Consider the following 27,176-nt stretch of genomic DNA (forward strand, 5'->3'; position numbering starts at 1 on the left):
ACTCCTCTCCAGGTTTGGAAGAGACTGACCTCGAATTCTCTTCTGAGCTTGAGGGAGAGAGCAGGGCCCACAGGCTGTGATAATCTTCTAGGAAAATCTTCAATTTCCTTACTCAGGCCATTTATTTCAGTTTCTCGCCGGTGCCTGCTTGTCACACCGCCTCAACTCCAATTATTCCTCTGAAAGAGGGCTTTGGGGTTCCCTTACTAATTTTTTGATTTTCTGTTTGCATGAGGACTACTCCTCATGCAGCGAGAAAAGCCATTTGCTTGTATTCTGTGCAAAGCAACATGATGCCATGACATAAATGGTACTAAAAGGTTCTGGGAGAAGAGAAAAAGCAAATATTACTTAAATTACTTAGATAATTTTAGAATTTTTTTCTGCAACGAAACATTTTATACATTTTCAAATAAAACCATGACCAATTTTATAAAACCTCCTGTGATACAAATATTAATGTTCTTGGTAACATATAATGAAAAATTGCAAAATAATATTTTAATTATGCTTAATTCTAAACACCAGCAATTTACGTTACACAAATTAATGTTGAAAACCAGAAAGAATGAATGCTTACTACTTTTGATAGAACATGCTTAAAAACATTTACATTTTTTTTAACCTAGAGACATATTAATAATTATTTAGATTGATTATACACATTTTTTATTACACATTTTTAATTTCTTTTACACCACTTTCCTTTTTGCATGCAAGGCAAACGCCCTACCATTCAGCTTCTTCTCTTTTTCCTCCCTTTTTTTTTTTTTTTTTTTTAAGCTTCGCCACTCATTCTTTTGCAGTGGTTTCGCTGCTAAAAATTTTCACGTGCACCGAAAAACAAACAAAAATAACAACAGTAATTTGCAACATTTTCTTATTAATTTTTTTAAGAAACCTTTAAGTTAGAAATTTAAATGCTTAAAAAAAATTTTTTTTTTTTTGACTTCCAAACCATTTGCTAGATTTTTCTTTGATATGTAAATGACCTACATTCCTCAGCCAGGTGGAGCTGGGAGGACAATAGTTTGCCCTGGGGCGTGGTGAATTTCTTCACCACGTGGTGAGTTAAAAAGCATTTTTTTTTTCGGCTAGAAAAAAAACGGCCAGTTGCTCTTTTTGGCCTGAACGCATGGCAGGATAGTTGGGGAATTGCAAAGTTCAGAAATTCTCCAGGAAAATTTATTCCCGATGGCCATTTGAGAAATCTGGGATTTGCAATTTCCAACACCCCCCGCCAAGTCCCTAGTGTGGACCTTGCATGCGCCAGCTTCCTGGTTGGGGGGGGAACGGGTTTCGGGCGCCCTGTTGTCGCGCCGCGGGGATCGCGCGTTCTGCTGCTGGGACGACTGACGGGCGAGGGAGACGCGGGCTCACCGGCGGTCGGCCCCTTTCCCCAGGGGTCGGCCCTTGAGAGGGGGTCGGGCTTGCGTCCCGTGGTCAGACCAAAAAAAAAAAAACATAGAACACACAGACAAGAAACAGACAGACAAACAGACAGCGTGGCGCCACAAATAACCAAGCAAAATGCGTTCAAGTAATCTCTGCATTCCACAATAAATCCTAGACAGACAACTATGCCAATGACCAAGTTCTTGAGCTCCAAAAATCACAGACAGACAACCTCTTCAGCAGCTCGGAACGTCTTCCAGCTGCTCTTACTAAACCCCTGGGGTACCACCAGGGTCGTGACCTAAGCAGCCAAAGTTCGTCAACCTCTTGCCCATCTGGTATACGCATCAGATGGGGAACCACACACACCTGGAAACGCATCAGGTGGAAGATTCCTTAGTCACCCGGGGGGACTTTAACCCCCCTATGAAACAAAGTCTGCTTCTACTCGGTTTCCACATCGAGCAAAGAGCTCATAACATTTGCCAAACCACCACAAAGCTAGCTTCCCACTGGACACAGAATACAACATAATCTCAGACTAAGACAGACACGAAGCAAAGCGTGCTCACACACACACATACACACATCAGAACTCACCAGACACCTTTTCATAGCTTTGTGCCGGGCAGAATGAGTGAGGACTCCTGGCTGGCTCGCCAAAATGAAAGGTCCGGAAGTCCTAATTTTAGCTGCCCGGCGCAAAGAAATGAAGAGGCTTATGAGTTCCAGCAGATGCTTTAAAAAGTGCTTTTAATACTGACCATTATGAATGGTCAGGGTCTATGAATTCCCACCAGAATCAAAGACCTCGTGGGTCCCTCGTTACCCCCTTATATAGGATGGGAAGTGGGAGGGGAAGAAGAGTCCTTGAGGGCTGGACTTCCGCTACGATAACACCAATGATTCGTGAGGTAGGGGTAGAGGTGGGGCCGAGGCAGTGACGACTTCCTTAAGGGGCGGGGCACCCACCAAGGTTGGTGGGGGGGGGGGCTGATTTCCCTTTTCACCACCTCTTCATAATCTATTCATCAATTATTGGAAACCTAGGTTAATTGCATCCCTTAGTTATTGTACTGAATAGTACAGTGAATATGGTATGCCTATATTCTTTTGAATGAATGTTTTTGTGTCTGGGAATAGATAGGGTCCAGACATGAAGTTGCTGGGTCATACATATGATAGCTTAATTTATAATTTGCTGAGAGATTGCCAACTGTTTTCAACAGGGATTTTACAGAAAATATTCCCATCCTTAGTGGAATAGAATTCCATCTCCCCACATTCTCAAACAAGATTTTTCCAGTATTTTTGATATGTGCCATTCTCACTCATATGAGATGATATCTTAGTGTCATTTGATTTATACCTCCCTAATTACAAATGATGATAAGCATTTTTATGTGCTTATTGACACTATATCTTCCCCAGAAAAGTGCCTGTGCATTTTCTCTCCTCATTTTTTTTGATAGGGGTTTTGGGGTGTTTTTATTGTTGATCTTCATGAATATTTTATATAGATTGGGTACCAATTCTTTTTTGGGGGGTTGGGCCATATCCAGTGGTACTCAGGGATTTCTCCTAGCTCTGTGCTCAAGAATTACCCCCATGGATATCAGTTCTTTTTCTGATGCATTGAGTGCAAATATTTTCTCCAATTCATTTAGCTGTCTTTTAGTTTTAGCTTGTGTTTATTTTGCCATACAGAAACCCTTCAGTTTGATGTGGCTCATTTGCTTATTTTTTCATTCTGTTGCCTTTGCCAATTCTTTGCCTTTGCCAAAAACACCTTTGAGATAAAAAACCTTTGAACTTTCTGCTTTTATTTTCTTCAAAGTTTTTTATAGATTCCATTGTTTTCTCATGGTCTTTGTTCCACTTTGAGTTGACTTTTGTGTAAAGTGTATTCACTTTTAATTTTTTAAACAAAGGTATCCAGTTTTCCTAGCACCATTTGTTGAAGAAATTGTCTTTACTTCATTTAAAGCTCTCAGCTGCCTTCGGTGACAATTTTGTAAACCACAATGTCTAAAAGGAAAAGAAAGGAAGAGAGCGTGTCTGCTATAGAGGCAGGTAGAGGGGAGAGCAAGGAGAAGAGGGAACTAGGTATATTGGTAGTGAGAAATGTGCACGGTGAAGGGATAGGTGTTGGACATTGTATGACTGAAACTCAATCATGAACAATTTTGTAATTGTATCTCATGATCATTCAACTTAAAAATTTATTTGAAAAAATTGAAAAAGCTCTCAGATCCTTTGTCAAAATTTAGCTGGTCATTTGCATGGTGATTTATCTTTGGATATTCAATTTTGACCCATTGGTTGGAGTTTATCCTGATTCCAGAAACATGTAGTTTTGATAGTTCTAAGAGATATTAGAGTTTATTTTTCAGTATTGCTTTGGTTTTGTTATCTTATAATTCCATACAAATTTTATTATTGACTGTACTAATTCCTTGAATACCATCTGAATTTGAATGGGAATTGCATTGAACCTATATCCTAGTTTAGATAGAACAATCATTTTGACAATATTTATTTTTCCAATCCATGAGTATGGCGTATTTTTCTGTTTCCTAAAGTCTTCTCTCTTTTCCCTAGGTGATTTAAAGTGTTCATGGTATATTCGTGTTCTTATCATTTTTTAAATAATAACGTCTTTATTTAAACACCATGATAACAAACATGATTGTAGTTGGGTTTCATTCATAAAAAGAATAACCCCTTCACCAATGCAACCTTCCCATCACCAATGCCCCCATCTCCTCCCTCCCCTACCCGCTGCCTGTATTTCAAGACAGGCTTTCTACATCCCCTCACTCATTGACATTGTTATGATAGTTATCAGCATAGTTATTTCTCTAACTGCACTCACCACTCTTTGTGGTGAGCTTCATATCTTGAACCAGTCCTTCCAGTCCTCATCTCTAGGATTTATTTCAATATCTTTTATTTTTCTTAAAATCCTTCGATGAGTATGACTATTCAGTGTCCATCTCTCTCCTTCTGGCTTATTTCACTCAGCATAATAGATTCCATGTACATCCATGTATAGGAAAATTTCATTATTTCATCTCTCCTGATGGCTGCATAATATTCCATTGTGTATGCGTACCACAGTTTCTTTAGCTGTTCATCTGTTAAAGGGCATCTTGCTATTGTAAATAGCACTGCAATGAATATAGGTGTGAGGAAGGGATCTTTGAATTGTATTTTTGAGTTCCTAGAGTAGATCCCTAGTAATGGTATAAATGGATCAAATGGGAGCTCAATATCCAGTTTTTTGAGGAATCTCCATATTGTTTTCCTTAAGGGTTGGACTAGACAGCATTCCCACCAGCAGTGAATGAGAATTCCTTTCTCCTCACATTCCCACCAGCACTGATAGTTCTTGTTTATTGTGATGTGTGCCAGTCTTTGTTATGTGAGATGGTACCTCATTGTTATTTTGATTTGTGTCTCCCTGATGATTAGTGATGTGGAGCATTTTTTCATGCTTTTTGGCCATTTGTATTTTTTCTTTGAGAAATTGTCTGCTCATTTCTTCTCCCCATTTTTTTATGGGGTTAGATTTTGTTGTTGTTGTTGTTGTTAAGTTCTGTCAGTACTTTGTATAACTTAGATATTAGCCCTTACCTGATGGGTATTGAGGGAATAGCTTCACCTGTTATGTAGGTGGCTTTTGTATCCTAGGCATTATTTCCTTTGAGGTGCAGAAGCTTCTCCGCTTAATATAGTCCCATCTGTTTATCTCTGCTTTGACTTACTTGGAGACTGCTGTTTCTTCCTTGAAGATGCCTTTAGTTTCAATGTCATGGAGTGTTTTACCTATGTGTCCTTCTATATACCTTATGGTTTTAGGTCTGATATCAACGTCTTTAATCCATTTGCATTTGATATTTGTGCAAGGTGTTAGATGGAGATCAGAGTTTCTCTTTTTTTTTTTTTGTAAGTGGCTGTCCAGTAGTCCCAACACCACTTGTTAAAGAGGCATTCCTTGCTCCATTTTGCATTTCTTGCCCCTTTATCAAAGATAAATCAATTGTATATCTGGGGAGCATTCTCTGAATACTCAAGTCTATTCCAATGATCTGAGGGTCTGTCTTTATTCCAATACCATGCTATTTTGATAACTATAGCTTTGTAATATAGCTTAAAGTTGGGGAAAGTGATGCCTCCCATATTCCTTTTCCCAAGGGATGCTCTAGCTGTTTGCAGGTGTTTATTGTTCCAGATGAATTTCAAAAGTGTTTATCTACTTCTTTGAAGAATGTTATGGGTTTCCATAGAGGGGTTGCATTAAATCTGTACAATGTTTTGGGGAGTATTGCCATTTTAGTGATGTTAATTCTGCCAGTCCTTGAGTATGGTATGTGTCTCCATTTCTGTGTGTCCTCTTTTATTTCTTGAAGCAGGGTTTTGTAGTTTTCTTTGTTTAAGGCCTTCACATCTTTAGTTAAGTTGACTCCAAGATATTTGAGTTTGTGGGGCAGTAATGTGAATGGGATTGTATTTTGATGTCTATTTCTTCTCTATCATTATTGGTGTATAAGAAGGCCATTGATTTTTGCATGTTAATTTTTACCTCTTAACTTGTTAAGATTCCTAGGTACTTTATGCTATCTTGCTTGGGATAGATAGTTTTTATTTCTTTATTCTTTGATTCATTTTTTTATACATAGAAAATGACCAATTTTTGTGTTTTGACTTTGTAGCTGGCCACTCTGCTGTATTGATAAATTTCTAGCATTTTTGTGGACTCGTTAGGGTCTTTTATGTATATTATTTTGTCACTTAAATTAGTGATGATGAGTTATTGAAATCTGAAATCTCATTGATAATCATGATAATTAAATACCAGTTTGTATTTCTATAATACTTAGCTATAAAAAAGGTCTTTAGCAGTTTTTAGGTGTAGCATCTTCCATTTTATCTCTACAGAGTATTCTCGTTATCTTCATGCCCATCTTGATACCTCCCTGACTGAATATAATATTGATATGGATCTGCCTGGAAACTTTAAAGATCATTGGGCTAAAAATTTGCCTTTCCTCATAGATGACTATGAAGAGCAACCGGGTTTGCAACCCCACATAAAGTAAGTGGTTTAATAATGCCTTGTTTTCTTCCTGTTTCTAGTCTGGAACTTAAAAGTTATCATGATATTTCTTGATTAATAAATTACTTTCTAGCCATGCTTCTGACGATTTCAGTTTTGTATTCCATTTGCTAACACATTTTTTTTTTGCTCTATAAAACTTTGGTACTTATTCTTGATATCATTTTTCCTTTTAGGTTTACCTCTGCTAATTTTTTTTTTTTCTTGTGGTTTTTGGGTTACACCCGGCAGTGCTCAGGGGTTATTCCTGGCTCCAGGCTCAGAAATTGCTCCTGGCAGGCACGGGGTGGGGGAGGGAGGGACCATATGGGACGCCGGGGATTCGAACCGATGACCTCCTGCATGAAAGGCAAATGCCTTACCTCCATGCTATCTCTCCGGCCCTACCTCTGCTAATTTTAGACTTCATTTATTTTTATACCTATTGACAAGTTTTAATGTGGATTATTACTTTACCAGTAAATAATAATATTTATTGGAATCACACCTAGTGATGTTCAGTGTACCCCTGCCTCTGCACTAATGAATTACTCCTGGCAGTAGTCCAGGGATCATATAGGATGTGGAAAAGTGAATTCAGCTCATCTGCATGTGAGGCAAACTGCTATACTATCTCTCCAACCCATTATCAGTTTTTTTTTTTAAATGAATATTTTAAGCTTTTGAAATTACACTGCTGAAGATGTAAAAGGACTATTTGATTTCAAAAATGGGGAAGGTAGGAGCAGTTTAGGCTTTTGTCTTGCAAGTGGTTAACCCAGATTTGACCTCCAGCATTCCATATTGTCCCTGAGTACCAGCTGGAGTGATCTCTGGCTGGAGTCTGGAGTTAACCTGAGCACCACTGAGTGTGGCCTAAAATGAAAACAAACAAAAACTAATTGGGGTGCTGAGAAGAGAGCTTAAAGGGCCAGAGCACATGCCTTATTTTCTCCCGACCTCGAATTTTGTACTATCAGTTCCCTTTATTTCAGTACTTTCAAGGAAAGGATGTCAGTCTTACTTGGCACAGTTTTACAGGACAAAATAAAAACTTTTGGGGTTGGGAATGAATATGAGTCTCACCTGGCAGTGCTTGGAGGTGATACGTGACTCTATAATTAGGAGTCACTCTATGATTAGCAATGCTTAGGAGATTATGTAAAGCTGGTGATCTAACCTGGTCTTTCCCCAGGTTTGTACTTTAAACTATCACTCTGGCCCCCACATACAAACTTTTATTGTTATTTAGCACAGTGAAAACTCCTAATACCTTAAAGCATATAAATAAAATCTATCTTTAATGCAAGCAAGCATTAAGAAGTTGTGAATGAGAATCTATAGCAATAATTCAATGGGTTTGATCCCCAATCCCCAGCATTTTATATGGCCCTGATCACAGCAAGGAATAATTTCAGAGTTGATTCCTCTGCCAGGGTTATGGCTGAGCATTACCAGCGATGGCACAAAAACAAAAACAAAAGTTGTGAATGACTGAAAATTTTTCCCAAATTGCTGTGCCAGTGAAATTGAGGACTATTGCAAGAACAATATCTTTAAGATTTTGTCTGTAATTGATAAGTTACTCAGACATCTTGTGTGTGTGTGTGGGGGGGGTGGTTTTTGGGTCACACCCGGCAGTGCTCAGGGATTACTTCTGGCTCCAGGCTCAGAAATTGCTCCTGGCAGGCATGGAGGACCATATGGGACTCTGGGATTCGAACCGATGACCTCCTGCATGAAAGGCAAACGCCTTACCTCCATGCTATCTCTCCAGCCCTCAGACATCTTTTTTAAAAAGAATTTTTTTTTTGATTTAAAGAAAATTCATCACATTGGGGCTGGAGTGGTGGCGCATGTGGTAGGGCACTTGCCTTGCATGCGCTAACCTAGGATGGACCGCAATTTGATCCCCTGGCATCCCATATGGTCCCCCAAGCCAAGAGCGATTTCTGAACCCATAGCCAGGAATAACCCCTGAATGTGTGTGGCCCCAAAACCAAAAAAGAAAATGCATCACATAATTGACATAACTGATCATAATAAATTTGTTGTTTCAAGATAAGGGGAAACAAAGATTGAAAAAATTAGAAAGAGAATAGAAAGAAAAACTAAAAATAAATGGAAGAGAAGACAAAAGAAAAAGTCAGTACTAAGTATATGTGTATAAATTATTGTATCTCCAATAAAGTCATTAATACAATAGCAGAAGGTTTAGTAAGCTTTTTTTTAAAGATAAGATAAACAATACAATAAAAATGTGTGAATGTGTGGCAATTGTTGTTTGCATAGTCACAGAAAAATATGGGGAAAATAGAAAGAAAAAAATCTTTGGCCTAAAAATAGGGAGACTTACCCATGAATTATCCTGGAATAAGATCAACTCTAGGCTCCAGGCATACTAAATTATCTAACCCCAAAGTCTTTTTCTGTAGTCCAAGTAAAGGCTCTTCACAATCACAGTTGTTGCTGTGAGGTTTTTGTAGTTAGAAATACTAGTTTCTATACATATCCTATGTCAAAGTCAGGGTGACGTGGAGCATCTTCTGGTTGTATCTCACTTGCTGCTGACTAGCTCTTGGGATCTGGTTGAGTTAGAGAACTTCTTTGAGTTCCCTCGAGGAGAGTGGATGCACAAGTGATGAAATATGAAGAAAATGAGACCACACAATGAATGTATGGGTGAAACAGTATGCTAAACTTTAATGTGTGAGGCAAGTAGAAATGAGGTAAATTGACAGTCACAGATAAGAGAAGAATGTTCAGACTGACAAAAAACAGATACTTCGTGGTACACAGAAACATTAACAGCATCTGTTTGATATTCATAACAGTTCATCTGGCTAAGGGGATAGCAGCTCTGGTAAAAGGGACTACATTGAGTAGGAGTCCTGAGTTAAAAGGGAGAATATTAGTTTTATAATCTCAAAGCAGATCCTGCCCAGTTAGTTTCAGATGTAAAGGTTTTTTAGCAAGGAGCTAAGTTTCCCTGACATGTTTCCCATTTCTGCAGGAAGACACATTTTGTGTAATAGGAGTAGGTGACAGAGCCAGTTTAAAGAAATGCAAATTTTATACCTGGTAAGGAGCTACATCATGGCCAAGCCTTTTGGATGTAAATTCAGAGCTGACAGAGAAGAAAATTGTCTCTAAGTGTCTTTGGTGCTGAAATTCTCCAGGTAAAGAGAAATCTAATCAAGGCTAATTTTTGGCCTGTAAATATACACAGCAAAAAGAAGAATTAATTTTAAACCAAATAAATATGAAGGAAATATAATGCCAGTATCATAACACGAATCTCAAAAATACTTTTATAGGGGGCCAGAGAGATAGCATGGAGGTAAGGCGTTTGCCTTTCATGCAGAAGGACGGTATTGTTCCCTCTGTTTGCCAGGGGCGGTTTCTGAGCATTGAGCCAGGAGAAACCCCTGAATGCTGCAGGGTATGACCCAAAAACCAAAAAAAAAAAAAAAAAAAAAACCTTTATGGAATTTTACCTATTATCAGCACAGGGATGAGACTTCCCAATGGGCCTTTTGGTTAAAATTCCTTGGGAGTATTCGAAGTAGCTATCTGCGCTAAGTATATGACATCCTAGCGAGCCTTCTGTCCGACCTCCTCATAGAAATATAGAAATGGTGTGACACATTCACCATTAGGTAGCAATGCAGAGAACCCTGCCCTAAAAGCAGGTTACCAAGTTGTCAAGGTGTCTTATGAACTCACTCTGGAGTAAGTTGATGCAAGGGCAGCAGTTGTTTCATCCTTGGTGGAAGTATGATTCTAACGCTTGTGTAGAAAACCATGCTGGTTCCATAGATGGGATCCAAGGTTCAGGGATGAATGGTCAATGTTCGATCTTCTGAAGACTAAACCAAGTCACTATGACAAGTGTTCAGGGTATATGGCCCCACTGCAATATAAAATATATGTATTCCTGGAATCGGAGAGATAGCACAGCAGTAGGGTGCTTGCCTTGCACACAGCTGATCCAGGACAGATGGTGGTTCCAATACTGGCATCCCAGATGGTCCCCCGTGCCTGCCAGGAGCAATTTCTGAGAACAGAGCCAGGTGTAATCCAAAAACAAGTACCTCCAGGTGTAATCCAAAAACAAGCAAAATTTTTGTGCTTCTATCTATTAAATAAGAACTTGTTTGTACATGTAAGATTTCTCCCATTTTAAAGTGCCTATGCAAAAAAAGGAACAATGCCACATGGTACTACTGTGCCATATGCATACTGGGGTAAAAATAACAAGCTAAACAATCCTTATAATTTGATTCTAACATGAACACTAGAGAAATTATCTACTAGAATTTCCTACTAAATAGATCCCCCCAAATGGGAGAAGTTGCTGTTACATAAAAAGATATTCAATAAGGGTTATACCTATTAAGGAAATATATCTAAAGAAATATTCAAAGGAGATATACATTTCCCCTTTAAGTCTTTTGAAATAGTTTGGGGTGGGGGATAAAATCTGGAGCACAGCTTCTTGTGGAGTCTAAAAAATGGCTCCCAGCAGTCACCTACCAGGATATGTCTTTGAGCTGGGGGTTTCTTAGAAACCGAATCTGGTAGCAAACAACTGTCCACAGTAAAGGGAGGTGGGGAAAAAGAGGCCATTGAGAGCAAATTAGCAGTAATGGCAGTGGCAGCTTCTTCTCGGACTGAGACTATTTTTTTTCACTTTGGAGCTGGTTGGCAACTGGCTAGAGTGGGGAAATGTTCTGCTTCCTGAGGAGTTAAGAACTGAGGGTAAAAAGGGTTAAATCGGAGAAATAACAGATGGGTGGTGAGAGTGAAGGACTAGAAAAGAATTTGTAAGGTGGTAAGCAAAGTGGGGAAGAAGGGGTTATATATATAATGGGAAGGACAATATGCAACATAAACAGACATTATGCATATTACAGATAGACATTAGACAGACATTGAGGTAGCCAACACATACACTCACGTGCACACATAGATGTTAAGGATCGATCCATGGTTACAGTTGAATATCTGATCCAGGTGAAATGAAACAGAAGGCTTAAAAATATAAAGCTAGCAAGTCAAATGTAAAGGTTTTCCATTTTCTAGGCCAATCATAATTGGTAGGGGTAAACTTTACTGAAGAAAGGCTTCATGGGTTAGATTGTGTATCGAATATTCTTAAAAATAATCATAATTTTCTACAAACATTTTTGTAACCACACTGCGTAAATAAAGATATTATTATAAAAAATAATGATTTTACTCCCAATTATCAGGAAACCATGGTATTATGGTCAATTATGTATACATGCTCTTTAAAATAAATTTTAAAAAAATCTGTAATAGTGAATAGAAATGTTCTGTATTCTTCATATTTACTCATTACTCACAAGTGCAATTTCTAGTTTTGTAAAATCTATGCAAATCCTACACATAAAAAAATAAGTGTCGGAGCCAGAGAGATAGCATGGAGGTAAGGCGTTTGCCTTTCATGCAGGAGGTCATCGGTTCGAATCCCGGTGTCCCATATAGTCCCCCGTGCCTGCCAGGAGCAATTTCTAAGCATGGAGCCAGGAATAACCCCTGAGCACTGCCTCTGTGACCCAAAAAAACCCACAAAAAATAAAATAAGTGTCATTTTGTTGTTGTTGTTGTAGGGAATGTTGTAGGTTCTTCATGTTCATGCACTGTTCACCACCTCACCAGAGCACTTCCAGTTCTACAAACTCCATTTATGTTAAATATCCTATGAGTGCCCTGCTCTATGTTCAGTGACATATTGTTTTTTGTTTTGAGGCCACACTTGGTGGTGTTCAGGGTTTACTCCTGGCTCAGGGATCACACTTTTTGGTTCTCAGGGACTATAATGGGTACTGGGGATCAAATCCAGGTTAGCTATGTGCAAGGCATGTGCCCTACCTACTGTACTTTTTCTGACTTCCTATATTTTAAGGCCACACTTGGTGGTGCTCAAAGCTTACTCCTGGGCCAGGGCTCACTTTTTGTGGGGCTCAGGAACTATAAGGTACTCTGGGGATCAAACTCAAGTTAGTCCTTGCAGGTCATGACATCTATCTATTCTACTCTCTAGCTTCAATGTTTTATTTATTTTTGGTCACACCCAGTGACACTCAGGGGTTACTACTGGCTATTTGCTCAGAAATTACTCCTGGCTTGAGGGACTATATGGGACTCCGGGGATAGAATCCAGGTCTGTTCTGGGTCAGTTGCATACAAAGTTGTGCTATCATGCTGGCCACTAGCTTCCTATGTTTTATTATTTTTTATCTTTTTTATCTTTTCTCTGCCTAGATATGCTCAAAGACATGTATAGATTTGGAACCTAGTTGCAGTAGGCTATACTGCTAAGCCTACTAGGTTATCCTGTCTGGATTTCTGTTAGATGTACTATCACATAAACAAGGATAAAACCACTAAATAAGAAATTTCTTTGTGTTCTTGTCTTTAAGGCATACTTGACTATATGCTAAAAAGGCTTACCAGATAATGGTAAGATAATGCAATCTGAATTACATGCTGCCTGTCAGCATTACTAAAAAGTATATTATATAACTATACACATAATCATAACAATTTCATCTTGTAATTTATATGTATTAGGTGTAAAGCACTGAAATAAAGATTTTTGTGGTTTTAAGTTGTCTAGATTGTTTTATAGTAGAGAAAAACTGCTTTTCAAATGAAGTTGGGTTACTAGATGCCTTTCATAAATATTTTATTGTGTTTGTCTTGTTTCTTTCAGAGATGTATTATATCAGAATTTTGAGAGCTATAAGCCTGAGATCCAAGAGCTGATTTGTGTAGCTGATCATTTAGGATCACTGATGCAATATGAAACTCCTGGTTTCCTCCCAAACAAGAGAATACACAGAGGTATTCTGAGACTATTAAGAGCTTCTTAAACTATGCTGTGTTTTGAAAACAAACAAAAATGTCCTTTATTGTGCTATTTTAAATATCTGTGAAAGAAAAAACTATTTCCAATCTGTTTGTTTGTTTTTTTGTTTTTTTTGGGCCACACCCGTTTGATGCTCAGGGGTTACTCCTGCTAAGCGCTTAGAAATTACCCCTGGCTTGGGGGGACCATATGGGATGCCGGGGGATCGAACCGTGGTCCTTCCTTGGCTAACGCTTGCAAGGCAGACAGGCACCTTACCTCTAGCGCCACCTCACCAGCCCCCAATCTTTTGTGTTGTTGCGGTTATAGAGGTATGGAATATAGGTCTTCAGTCATTAATGGGATTGATGGGTGCTACTTTGTTTCTGTGGAAATGAAGGAGTATTGAACCTTGAGGTACTTTAAGGAGAAACACAATTGATAGAAGACAACTTTGGATGTCTCTAATTTATTCATATTTTTATTAGGATCATAAAGGTTGTGCTATGTCCTATTCTTATTAAATTACCAATTTTTGTGATATTTTATATGGATTTAATTATCACTTAAAAGTTAGATTAAAATTAATTCCTTTAAAAATACTTATAAACTATTTTCTCAATATTTCTATCTTAGCCATGGGCTTGGCAGCATTGGAAGTCATGCAAGCTGTGCAACGCACATGGACCAACTCAAAGGTTCGAATGAATGGAAAAACACGACCAATGCAATGGAGAGACATGTTTGACATTGCAGTAAAGTGGAGACGGTAACATATGGAACTAGAAGTTACATATAAATTAGACACTTTTAGTAAAATAATGTAAATCTCTTTTGTTAATAGGATTTGAATCCTATTTTGTTTACTAATAATAGACCTTATAAATGGTTTTCCTGTCTAAAGGTGTCAGGAATTTCAGCCATAACTTTTTTTTCTTTTGGTGTTGGGGCTTCTCCTATTGTTTCTCAGCCAATTAGACCAGCAGATCAATATTAGGACTCAGGAATGATATAGTGCTTAGTAGACCTTGTGGTTTCAGGGATTATTTGGGCCACACCAATGCTTCCTGGAACCTTCAAAGCCAAACTCAGCAAGCGCTGGGGCATCCAAAGCTACACCCATAATGCTTGGGGAACCTGTGTTGTAGTGTACATCCAGGCAAGGCATATACCTTAATCCCTATACTACTTCTCTAACTCCTCTTATTTCTTTTATTTTTTATTTTTTACTTTTGAACCATACCTGGAAATGCTGAGGAGGAGGCACTACTGACATGGTATACTGGGGACCAATTAGTGCTGGGAATCAAACTCAGGATACCTGCCTGCAAAGCATATTCTCTAGTATATTGAGGTATTTCTCCTGCTTGACATCATTATGCTTAGTAAGACATTCAATACATGTAATAGATCTTTTTTTCTTTGTTTTTTTTCTTTTGTTTTGTTTTTGGGTCACACTCGGTAGCACTCAGGGGCCACTCCTGGCTCAACGCTCAGAAATCGCTCCTGGCAGGCTTGGGGGACCATATGGGATTCCGGGATTTGAACCACCATACTTCTCATGCAAGGCAAACACCGTACCTACATGCTATCTCTCCGACCCCAATTCCAAACTTTTTTTCCTTTTTGGGCCACACCCTGTTGATGCTCAGGGGTTACACCTGGTTATGCACTCAGAAATTGCTCCTGGCTTAGGGGACCATATGGGATGCCAAGGATCGAACCAAGGTCTGTCCTAGATAGGTCGCATGCAAGGCAAACGTCCTATTGCTGTACTATTGCTCCAGTCCCTAATTTCAAACATTTTTACCATTAACATTTTTATTTTGGTTTGTACAAAGGATTGAACTCAGGACCTTATACAGTCACACATATAGGATGAGACTCTACTGTTAAACTACTTTCTCCAGCCCAAAAGTACATTTGTTTGAAAGAACATTATTAATTGGTACCTTTGACTGAACTTTAGTGTTATCTGTCTCTTTGTAGATAAGGAGCATCCATAGCTAAACCACAATTTATAGGGTGAACTATTTAATGTACAATTATTGACTTGGTCTGATCAGAATATCTGTTGTGGATTTACAAATTGGTATTTCATTCTGTAGATTTAATCAACTTGAATAATTCTTATTTTTGTAGAGACTTTTGTATGTTGTATTTTTAATGCTTTTGGACATTCCTAGGTTTTATGAAGTCTTCGAATCTAACAACTTCTTTGTTATAGGATTGCTGATCCAGACCAACCAGTACTATGGTTAGATCAAATGCCAGCACGAAGTCTTAGCAGAGGTTTTAACAATCATATCAATTTAATCAGGTATAATTTTCCATATTATTTTAATTTTCATAGATAAAGACTATAAACACACACACACACACACACACACACACACACTTTCCTGGTGACTTTTAACCAAATAATAATAAAGAAGGTAATTCTGTGTTACTGAAGATTCTGTCATTCCTGTCAGGTAGTTGAGTTGCAGAAAGAGATACATTGCCTAGGGTGAGAGCTTAAAGAGCTACTGCATGTTGTGTATACAGGAGTCAGGGCTTTTATCTCAAGGAGAGAGAGAAAGAGAAACTATCAAGCTACTGCATTAAGAGTAGTTGAGAAAGAGAGAGGGAGAGAGAGAGAGAGAGAGAGAGAGAGAGAGAGAGAGAGAGAGAGAAACTATTGAGCTACTGTATTAAGAGTAGTTTAGTTTTATATGCAGGGTGCCAGAGACACAAAGAAGAGAGATGCCTGTGCATTGTTTAGGTGGTGACCTATGGTTTTTGTTAAGATAGAAAACCCATGTAGGTAGATAATGCATGGTCGACAAGCAAGTCAGCAAGTCAAGAATGTATGACTACTGTCTTTGACTGGTGATTGATTTATATTTAAGATAGTATTAAGGATACTAAATATTAGGCCAAAAAAATCAAACTAAAAATAATTTTTTCCTAAAATATAAATATCTGTATGAGAAGGCTTTTTATTTTCCCTAAAGATGAACACCTATTCAGAGACTAATGTATTCTAAGATTGTAAATGATGTGAAGTATTACCATAATCAGATGATCATTTTGGCAGCAGATGCCGAATAAGCAGTCACTGACTCTGGAGAATTAGGAAAATAGTTATAAAAGTTTTATGATAATTTCTGGGGCCATGGAGAAAATTCAAATGGCAGAATACTTGCCTTACGTGTGCAGGACTCTTGAGTTTGATTCCTGGCACTGTGTGGTTCATGATACTATCAGGTATTATCCTTATTTTAAAATTTTGTATAAGAATCCTGGTAGATAAGCTCCAAATTCTAGAAAGGTTAGTGGAATGAAAATAGGAGGAAGATATTGATACAGCAGGATAGGAGCACTAGGAATAGGAGAATATGGCCTATGGGGGGAGGGGCAACTTATTGCCTATTCATGCACATGGCTATCCCAATGGATTAGGTAGCAACCAGACCCCCCCCCCCAAAAATAGCCTTATTGGGAGGATGGAGCCAAAGAGATCAAAAGTGTGAGGAAGTTTCTGTAATGATCGTTATGAAGGGAGCATCACCCAGTTGAGATGTGTACATGATATGTACATCGTTAGATGTGCACATCAGCATGTTGGGTGTACATAAACTTTAGGGAGTTTTAAAAATAGGAATAGGATTCAAAATGTGAAGAATGTTTAGAGTAAGTGGAAGAGATGAAAACAGCTAATTAAATGTTAAATGTTAAAAGAAACATTAGGTAGATGATGACATTATAAAAACCAAATGAGAGTGGTGGGTTTGCTACCAAAAGAGAAAAAGGTTCTATGATAGAAAATAGCATAAAAACTGGAAAAAAAAAATCCCTAGTGGAGGATTTTTATTACCCTGGGCCTTTCTAGTTCTGATTTTACTGCCTTTCAGAATCGCCTCTAAAAAGTGGCAGGTGATCTTGCTAAGAATGTTCTTTGCTTCTATTTACTATTTTACTATTTACTATTTGCAAATAAGTGAACCTTTCAGACTTTTTTACTACATTAGTTCTCATTACTCTTTTATATGGACTTTAAAATTAGATGTTATTTAGGGACTGGAGTAGTACTAAGGAAATAGAGTGGATAGGGTGTTTTCCTTGCATGCAGTTTCCCCAGATTTGATCCCTGGTGTCCCATATAGTCCCCTGAAATCTGCCAGAAGTAATCCCTGAGCACAAAGCTAGAGGTAAGCCCTGAGCACCAAAAAATGTGATCCCTAAAAAACAAAATAAATAAAATTTTATGTTGTTCTAAACATATCCTTTTGTAAAAGTATTTTTTTTTCTTACAGGGGTCAGGTGATTAACATGAGATACCTGGAATATTTTGAAAAAATTCTTCATTTTATTAAAGATAGAATTCTAGTATATCATGGGTAATTCTTTAATTTTCTTTTTCACAGTAATCAATTTTATATTCACATTTTTATATTCACATTATATTTATGAAACTTAGAAGCAAAACTTGACAGACTAAACCAAGTATATGATTTTATATATAGCACTTAAAATTATGACTTGCTTTTGTAATCATATGTCAGTTTTCTTTTTTATAACTTCACAATATTCACAGATCTCAACTGTGCCTAACCAAATGCATTGTGTGTGAAATTTTTGTGCCTTGCTTATAAAAATCAAGTGTTTATTAGAATTTCTGTATTAGGATTTCCAACCTTAATATTTATTCTTCCACAATTGCAAGGCCATATTACAGAGATTTAAAAAATGAACAGAACAGTGGAGAAAAGGAATTCTGATTGGCTAATTATTGCCAAATAAATACAATTTTATTTATGTAAAATTGATATAAAATATCATTACTATAAGACCATTAAAACCAATTTACCAGAAGATATATGCATATATAATATATATGTATATATAGTGTCTTTCTTTTAACTATTAGGAGTCATACTGGTAGAATGCTTGCTTTGCTTGTGTGAAATCCTAAGTTCTATTCTTTGCTCTTGAAGAAAATAAAAACTAATGGGTTAATCTAGTTTTATGACTCCCAAAACCCAGACTCAGTTATATAACACATGAACATGGTCAGTTAATTACTCTACATTTCTGGCTAGCATCTTTTCAGTGGGCTGCTATGCTATTCTTTAATTCTCATTTGCAGTTCAGAACTTTTTAGGATTAAACTGTCTCATTGTTTAGAATCTTCTTATATGTGCCCTTCAATTTTGAATATCAACTTTGTCTTATTTAAGTACGGTTTTATTTAAATTAAAGGTAATAATTTATTATATTTGTATTCATTCCAGTTCCTTTCAGTCACCATCTGTTTCTTTTTCTTTTTAAGAGCTAACAATCCTAAAGGATTGTTGGAAGTTAGAGAAGCTCTGGAAAAGGTACACAAAGTAGAAGACCTTCTTCCAATTATGAAGGTAAATTTACCATCAAAATTGCAAAAAAAATTTTGAGGGAAAATGATAACACTTTTAAAAAAAGAACTCAATTGCCTGGTACCTTTTTATTTACATTATGCTGTAAGCATTAAAGTTTATAAATGATAATTAAAATGTGGGCATCAGACAAAAAGCATAGGCAAATAGAATGTAAGAAACAGCAAAAGGGTCTGAGTCATAGGACAGTGGAAAAGGTGCTTGTCTTGCACTCAGATGACCCACATTTGATCTTAGGCATCCCATATGGTCCCTAGTGACTTCCAGGAGTAATTACTGAGCACAGAGCCAGGAGTAAACCCTGAGTCCTCCTAAGTATGTCTTTCTTCCCCTCCTCCCCCCCAAAAAAACTAACAGTAAAACCTGAAAAATGTTTACAGTTAAATTCTGCTTTTGGCTACTGTGAATTGACTGGTACTCAGTTGCCCTTATACATCAAAAACCATTAAACAAAAACAATTTTTTCATGTATTGGGTAGTTACAAGACTTTACCCTATTTCATGTCTTGTGTGTGTGTGTGTGTGTGTGTGTGTGTGTGTGTGTGTGTGGTTTTTGGGTCACACCCGGCAGTGCTCAGGGGTTATTCCTGGCTCCAGGCTCAGAAATTGCTCCTGGCAGGCACGGGGGAATATATGGGACGCCAGGATTCGAACCGATGACCTCCTGCATGAAAGGCAAACACCTTAACTCCATGCTATCTCTCCGGCCCCTATTTCATGTCTTTCAAAGATCTACTGCTATTTATGTTATTAGGGGTGATGATATGCTAGAATATATACCTCCAAATAATGATAAAAAAGAAATAATACTGTACTCAACAAATTAAAAATATTTTTAATTACCCCTTCAGCCCCTCTCAAACTTAACCCCCATTCCCCAGTAGGGAAGACCAGATTGAATTTAACTGCAAATGTTACTCTCTCTGCCTATGCCTCGAAAAAGTGAGCTCCTCCTGTGGGACCTAAATCAAATCTAATGAAAAGTATTACTCCCCCTCCCCCCAATACAGGAGAATTTCATTGAATAGATGCCATCAGAGGGGAGAGGTCTTTCCAGAGGAAAATTGGACTCAATCTCAAACCCAACCTAGGGCTAATAATATTCCAAATACTACTGGTGACAGCCCAGAGAGACCTGCATTTCCTAGATATGACTCAAACTCCAGTACCTCAGGTGATGAGCTGGTTAACATCACTTCAGACTCGAGTCTGAAAATTCTCTCCCGCCACATAGAATTAAAGTCAGAACTCAGATTTAGGTCTTGTGAATTTCCTTCATACCACAGACTAAAAATAAATTTTCTTAGCCATTTTAAGACTTGTGCTGCTTACAGACCCACTTGTCCAGATTGTAAGGAATATTTAATTGGCTGGAGTAAAAGTATGCTTTATACTCCCACCTCCACCAAGACATTCAAACAGTAGCTAGAGTATGCCTGAGACCTTCCCAGAACTTCAAGTGGAGAATGTGGTATAGTGATAAGGCCAAGGCCAAACTGCACAACCTTGGTTGATCTGGCAGGAGACTATCTGGGGTCCAAATTACATATGACATGCTGATAGGAAAGGATGAATATGGAAAAAATAAAAATCAAGCTACCCTGCCTTGTACCACTTTAGCACATGTCCAAGAGATAGCACTTGGCATGGGAGAGGATTGATGCACATGCAGAATTCAAGGGAAGCTACACAAAAGTCTTCCAGGGAGTCACAGAATCTTTTATGCCTAATGTATAGGAAAATTAACAGATACAGTGCTAAGGCAGTTGAGAGGAAAAGAGACCCAGCAACATCTGATAAGGCAGTTAACCTTTGAAGATGCCAAACATATTTGCATTCAATTAAGGTGAGAAAAGATGCCATGGGCTATATGAAAGTATGCCTGAATGTAGGTTCCATTTCACATCAGGCACATGTAAACACCCTGAGACTTACATAGTGTAGAGGCAGACTAGAGGACCAGGTCATCCATGCAGAGATTATAGAACCCTCCAAACTGTATTTTTAAGGCTACACTTGGACCTTGTCCTAAATGTAGCAGGGGAAACCACTGGACAAAGATTGTTGCTCCATTGGAAAAGCTGGAGAAGAAGAAACCCCAGACCTCAAACCTGGGATATAATGCTTTAATTGTAGGAAATTCAGCCACTATCTTCCCTACTGAAGTGTTGGGAGGGCCTAGGAGACTGTTACCTCTGCCCTGCCAGATTGCTCCTGCTAGATGGTTGCTGCTGAATTGCTGGAGCAACTTTTCTGGACTCCAAGCTCCTGCCCCCTTTTGCTAAACCACTCCTACTAGTTCAGACCTAATAATAAATATTCCTTCAGGAGTAAATTGCAAACCACCATGTTTAATGGGGGGAAAAAGGAAGTGAGAAAAAAAAGAAAAATATCTGCCACAGAAGTAGGCAGAGGAGAGGGCAGCAGAATGGGGAAAGTGAGGGAAACTCGGGACATTGGTGGTGGTGAGAAAAGTGCTCTTGTGAAGGGGATGAATGTTGTACATTGAGGGACTGAAACTCATTCATAAACAATTTTGTAACTCATGCTGATTTAATGAAAAAAATTTATTTAAGCGAACAAGCAAAAAAAAAAAAAAAAAAAAAAAAAAAAAAGCAACAAAGACATCATTGCTGAGAAACTCCCAGAGCTGGAGCCCAAAAGTTACCAGCTAAAGGAGACCCAAATAAAATCACCCTAAAGTATATCCTAATCAGAATGCTGAACGCCAAGATATAGAATACTGAAAGCAGCAAGTTCACAAAAAAGAAAATTACCTACAAAGAAGTATCCTTAAGATGTACAGCAGTTTTACCAAAGAAAACCAATTGGGCTCAAAGAAAATGTTGGGATATCCTGGGGAAAAAGCAAACATGCACACAGTGAAAAAATGAATGTGCCACTTATAACAGTGCCACTTATAACTTATACCCAGTCAGATTCCTATTTATATTTAATAGAACAATACACAATTTCACAGGTAAACAACTCCCAGGAACTTCATAGACTCAAAAAATACCTTTGTGGGCCGGAGAGATAGCATGGAGGTAAGGCGTTTGCCTTTCATGCAGGAGGTCATCGGTTCGAATCCCGGCGCCCCATATGGTCCCCTGTGCCTGCCAGGAGCAATTTCTGAGCCTGGAGCCAGGAATAACCCCTGAGCACTGCCAGGTGTGACCCAAAAACCAAAAAAAAAAAAAAAAAAAAAAAAATACCTTTGTGAGAAGAACTAAATTTGCTATTTTAAGCCAAGATGAATCCACAAACACACCAAACTTGTTTAGAAAGATGGCACAAAACTCCACGGTAATAATCTTTTTTCAATGGTGATGGTCTAAGCATGCCAATTAAGAGAGACAGATTGGGGCAGGAGGCATAGTGAAGTGGTAGGGTATTTGCCTTGCACGTGGCTGATCCAGGATAGACCTGTGTTCGATCCCTGGCATCCCATATGGTCCCCCAAGCCATAAGCGATTTCTGAGTGCTTAGCCAGGAGTAACCCCCGAGTATCAGCAGGTGTGGCCCAAAAACCATGAAGCTCACGTACCAAAAACAGAAACACCTCAAAAAAGAGAATTATAGGTCAATATTCTTGACAAACTACCAATGCTACTATTTCTTGAATATAAACAAATAGATCCAACAATGCAAAAAATAGATCATACACCAATAGCAAATAGGTCATACCAATTAGGATTTATCCTGGTGATGGAATAATATCCACAAGTCAGTTAACATAATATACGATAAGAGTAAAAGGAAAAAAATCATGATCATATCAATAGTTGCAGAAAAAGCATTTGATGAAATCCAGTACCCACTTGTGATAAAAACTTAGTGAAATGGGAATCAAAGGAATTTTCCTGAAAATGGACATGGCCATTTACTACAAGCCCAGTGTAGACATACTCAATGAGAAAAAAACTAAAAGCCTTCCTGCTAAGGTCAGGCACAGTCAAAGTTGCCCACTCACCACTTCTTTTCAGTATTGTACTGGAAATACTTGCCATTTTAGCTATCAATGGTATTGAGATGTGAAAGGAAGAAGTCAGGCTGTCACTATTTGTGAATGGCATGATACTATATTTAAAATATCCTAAAAACTCTATCAAAAACTTCTAGAAACAATAGATTTGTATAATAAAGTGGCAGGCTACAAAATTAACATGCAAAGGAGATAAATGGGCTATTTTTTAAAATTTATAATTCTGCTTCAGAAAATTAACTACCTAGTAATCAACTAAAGAGGTGAAAAATCTTTGAAAACTAAAAAACATTACTTCAAGAGATAAGAGGATAGAATGAAATGGAAATATATACTCTGCTGTTAGATTGGGAGTCTTAATTTTCAAAGAAACAGATCAAGCACTTTTGAAATACATGGAACAATAAACCCCTATGAATGGTTAAAGCAATCCATGGAAAAAAGAAGATGGGAGGCATCACTTTCCTCAACTTCAAACTCTACTACAAAGTGGTGTAATTAAAATGGTGTAGTATTGAAGTAAAGACAGATCATCAGATCGCTTGAATAGAATCAGCATGCTGAGATAGATACTCTGGTGTATAATAAGTTATCTGTGATAAAGAAGAAAAAAGGTGGAGCAAGGGAAGCCTCTTCAGAAAATGGTGATGGGAAAACGGATCAGTTACATGCTAGAAAAAAAATTTAGATCTCTTTCTAAAACTATGCACAGATATCAAATCAAAATGAATTAAAGACCTAAAACCATAAGGCACATAGAGGAAAATGTAGGAAGAACTCCATGATATTGAAGCTACCAACATCATCTTACCAAGCAATTATGTAAGCAAACATACAAATGAAATGTCTGCATCTGAAAGGAAATGATAATCAGGATCAAACATTTTATAGACAACAGAGGAGAAATTCATCCAGTACCCATTTGATATTGAGTTTAAGGTGCATCAGCTTTACAAAAAAATAAAACATCCAACCCCATCAAAAACTGGGGACAAGATATGAACAGAAATTTTCCCCAAAGAAATACAGATGGCCAAAAGGCACATGGAAAAATGTTCCACATTATTAATCATCTGGGAGATGCTAGTTAACAAGATAGAACTTCACACCAAAGACTGGCACACATTTCAACACACACATACACACACACACACACAACAACAACAACAACAATCACCACCATTGCTGCAGATGTAGGGAGAAAGGGATTCTCATTGGTTGTTATTGAGAATAGAGACTGGTTCAATCTTTTTGGAAAACTATATGACTATTCCTCAAAAATTAGAAATTAGCTTTTATTTGACTCAGCACTATTGCTCCTGGGAATATGGCTTATGGACCCCAAAATACAATGCAAATGGCACCTGCACTCTTATGTTTAATGCAGCACTGTTTACAATAGCTAGAATCTGGAAACAACCCACAGGCCCAAGAATGGCAAGATTGATTAAAGGAACCATGGTACACTATAGAATACCAGGCAGCTGTTAGGAAAAAATGAAGTCATGAACTTTACTTGTACATAGATGTACAAAATGATCATATTTATCTTCAGCATATTAAAAAGTAAGAGATGTATATATAAAGTAAATACAATAGAAATTTGGGGGTGGAGGTTAAGTGCAGTTATGAAGGAAAAGGGACCACTATGGCAATAACTGGAAATCACCCTGGACAAGAAGTCTGTGCTGAAAGAAAGTTAAGTAATGTGCAATGATATCCCTTCAGTAACAGTATGTCAAACCATGATACCTAAAAGAATAAAAGGCTGGGGAGTGGGAGAGGGAGAGGAAAAGTGGTTTCATTAGAAGCAGGCTAGATTACGGGGTTTGGGGAGGCCATAGGCCTTCTCCCCCTTTCTCCCTGGACTCCAGGCCTTCCCTGGGTGCCAGACCAGGTGGCCAGAAGTGGGTGCTAGGTGGACTCTATAGGGATCCTCAGGCTTCCTCCCCCCGCCCCCTGCTTTCCCTACACTGGGGGGGAGGGGCAAGGGAGGAGGGCGGGCAGATGTCTGGCTTCCCATTCCCTTTTTGGTTCTGTTGCCAGGAATGGGGTTTGAGGAGGCCCCAGGTCGTAGGCCTTCTCCCTAGCTTGGGGGGTGCTAGGAGGCTTGGCAGGCCCCCAGCCATCCCCCTCTTACTCCCCTGGACTCCAGGCCCAGGAGGCCAGAAGTGGGTGCAAGGTGGACTCTTAAGTTCTCAGGCTCCCCCCTCCCTACACTAGGGGGGAGGGGCACGTGGAGGAGAGAGGGCAGATGTTGCACTGGGTTGTGTTGGGGCAGTCACTGGCAATTGGTCTCCATTTTAAAAAACTGTGGGGACTAGCGCCCCTGTGCTTACAATATATGTTGATAGTATTCTCTGCATATATTTTACATATGCATAATATCCATCTTGTATTGTGCCCTTGACACTGCCCTACAATGCTCATTTCTAGTCCTTTACTGCTTCAGTCCCAACCATTATTTCCTCCCATTTGCCCTTTTTACCTTCAATACTGTACAGATCAAATCACAGACCAAAGTTGTTCACTGAATTTAACACCCCACCCAACTATTTCAAAATTTCCCCCTCTGTATTTGTTTTGTCTGTCCTTCTCTTCGTTATCTTTTTAATAAGGAAGTCCGTAGAAGTGTCCCTCCATTTAAAGTTTATGTTAGAACCAAGTCAAGGGGATTGTTGGACTTGTTCTAGCGTCCCCATAGGCACCAAAAAAGGGAAGGAAAAATTAAAAAAGCAGGCTAGAGTGTTGAAGTGGGATGGGAGGGAAGCAGATGAAATTGGAGGTGGGAAATAAAAACTGTTGAAGTATTACTGGTGAAACTCAGCTTCAACAACTTTAAACTCTTATTTCACAGTGATTTGATTTAAAAATTAAAAAAAGAACCAATTAAAAAATTGAATCAAGGGGCCGGGCGGTGGCGCTAAAGGTAAGGTGCCTGCCTTGCCTGCGCTAGCCTTGGACGGACCGCGGTTCGATCCCCCGGTGTCCCATATGGTCCCCCAAGCCAGGAGCGACTTCTGAGCGCATAGCCAGGAGTAACCCCTGAGCGTCACCGGGTGTGGCCCAAAAACCAAAAAAAAAAAAAAAAAATTGAATCAAAAGTCAGTGGTTTCATTTCAGATTGGTTCTCAAGTCATCATGTGCATCATTTTTTTCATTAAAACACCTTGATTTACAAAGTTATTCAGATTTGAATTTTAGACATACTATGTTCCAGCACCATTTATACTAATTTTGTCTTCTTCCTTACACCAGTTTCCAGGTTTTTTTCCATCCTACTCTGCTCACATCCCCAGTCTGCCACCTTGACAGATATATTTTTAATTTTGGTTGCTGTATTTGGGATCTCTTGGTTTTTGTTTGTTTACTTGTTTTGTTTTGTCTTTCACTGACTCTGTGATCTAGTTATTTAGCTGTACCACTCCTTTACATCACTGATGTGTTCATATTCCCTGTTTCCCACTTCCCATCTGTCTCTTCCCCCATCAGTTTCTTTCAATCTCTTCTTTTCTCCTCCCTATGGAATTATTTAACAGTGGGTTGTCAGCAAACAAACCTGAGTAGCATCTCAGTGTTAAGTCCAACAGGCATAAGATGTGACTTCCTAGTGACTCACTTCACCCCCTTTGTTTACATGGTGACGTGAAATCATACCAACAAAGAATTCTAACAATTCATTCTATTCCAACAAAGAAGTTTCTACTTTAGTATACCTAATGTTTTTATGTCAGTTCATAGATTTCCTCCTCTAGATACTGAATCCAGCCCTTGAGGGGCTCATTATTATTATTATTATTATTATTTTTTTTTTTTTTGGTTTTTGGGCCACACCTGGTGACGCTCAGGGGTTACCCCTGGCTATGCACTCAGAAGTCGCTCCTGGCTTGGGGGACCATATGGGACGCCGGGGGATCGAACCGCGGTCCGTCCTAGGCTAGCGCAGGCAAGGCAGGCACCTTACCTCTAGCGCCACCGCCCGGCCCCTGGACTCATTATTTTTTAGGAGAAATCAGCAGTGAAACTTTTTAGTAACTAAAAGGAAAAAAGACTACTACTGGACTGGCATTTTGTTTTGTTTTATTTTATTTTATTTTTGTTACTGTTGCTGTGGAAGCCACATCCAGCTATGTAGAGTGGGATGGCAAGTGATTTGGTTGAACTCAGCAGTTGAGCCACATTCCTGGCCTTCAATAGTGGTATTGAAAGCCCTAGAAGAGACACCTACAACAAATGTATTCCAAGTTGAAGAATGGGAAGTTTACAAAGTAATGCTAATGAAAAACGAACATGAAAATGCTAATGAAAAGAAAAATGTGCATGATGATATTAGGAAAAGTTGAATTTAAGGGGCATGGAGGTAGGGTGTTTGCCTTGCATGCAGGAGGACGGTGGTTCGAATCC

General features: G+C 38.5%; 1 protein-coding gene across 4 annotated transcripts in view; it reads left to right on the forward strand.

The window, feature by feature from the left end:
• The window catches only part of TTC13 (tetratricopeptide repeat domain 13), a 104,938-nt gene that overhangs the window by 63,439 nt on the left and 14,323 nt on the right, over positions 1 to 27,176 (forward strand). For all 4 annotated transcript variants that reach the window (XM_049789631.1, XM_049789632.1, XM_049789629.1 and 1 more), the window contains 6 exons: positions 6,337 to 6,493; positions 13,236 to 13,366; positions 14,007 to 14,139; positions 15,598 to 15,690; positions 17,669 to 17,752; positions 18,685 to 18,769. In XM_049789631.1, coding sequence (XP_049645588.1) covers positions 6,337 to 6,493; positions 13,236 to 13,366; positions 14,007 to 14,139; positions 15,598 to 15,690; positions 17,669 to 17,752; positions 18,685 to 18,769 — 683 coding nt within the window. The remainder of the gene's footprint in view (positions 1 to 6,336; positions 6,494 to 13,235; positions 13,367 to 14,006; positions 14,140 to 15,597; positions 15,691 to 17,668; positions 17,753 to 18,684; positions 18,770 to 27,176) is intronic.

This window comes from Suncus etruscus, chromosome 15, assembly GCF_024139225.1.
Source record: "Suncus etruscus isolate mSunEtr1 chromosome 15, mSunEtr1.pri.cur, whole genome shotgun sequence".
In the NCBI taxonomy this organism is placed as follows: Eukaryota; Metazoa; Chordata; class Mammalia; order Eulipotyphla; family Soricidae; genus Suncus; species Suncus etruscus.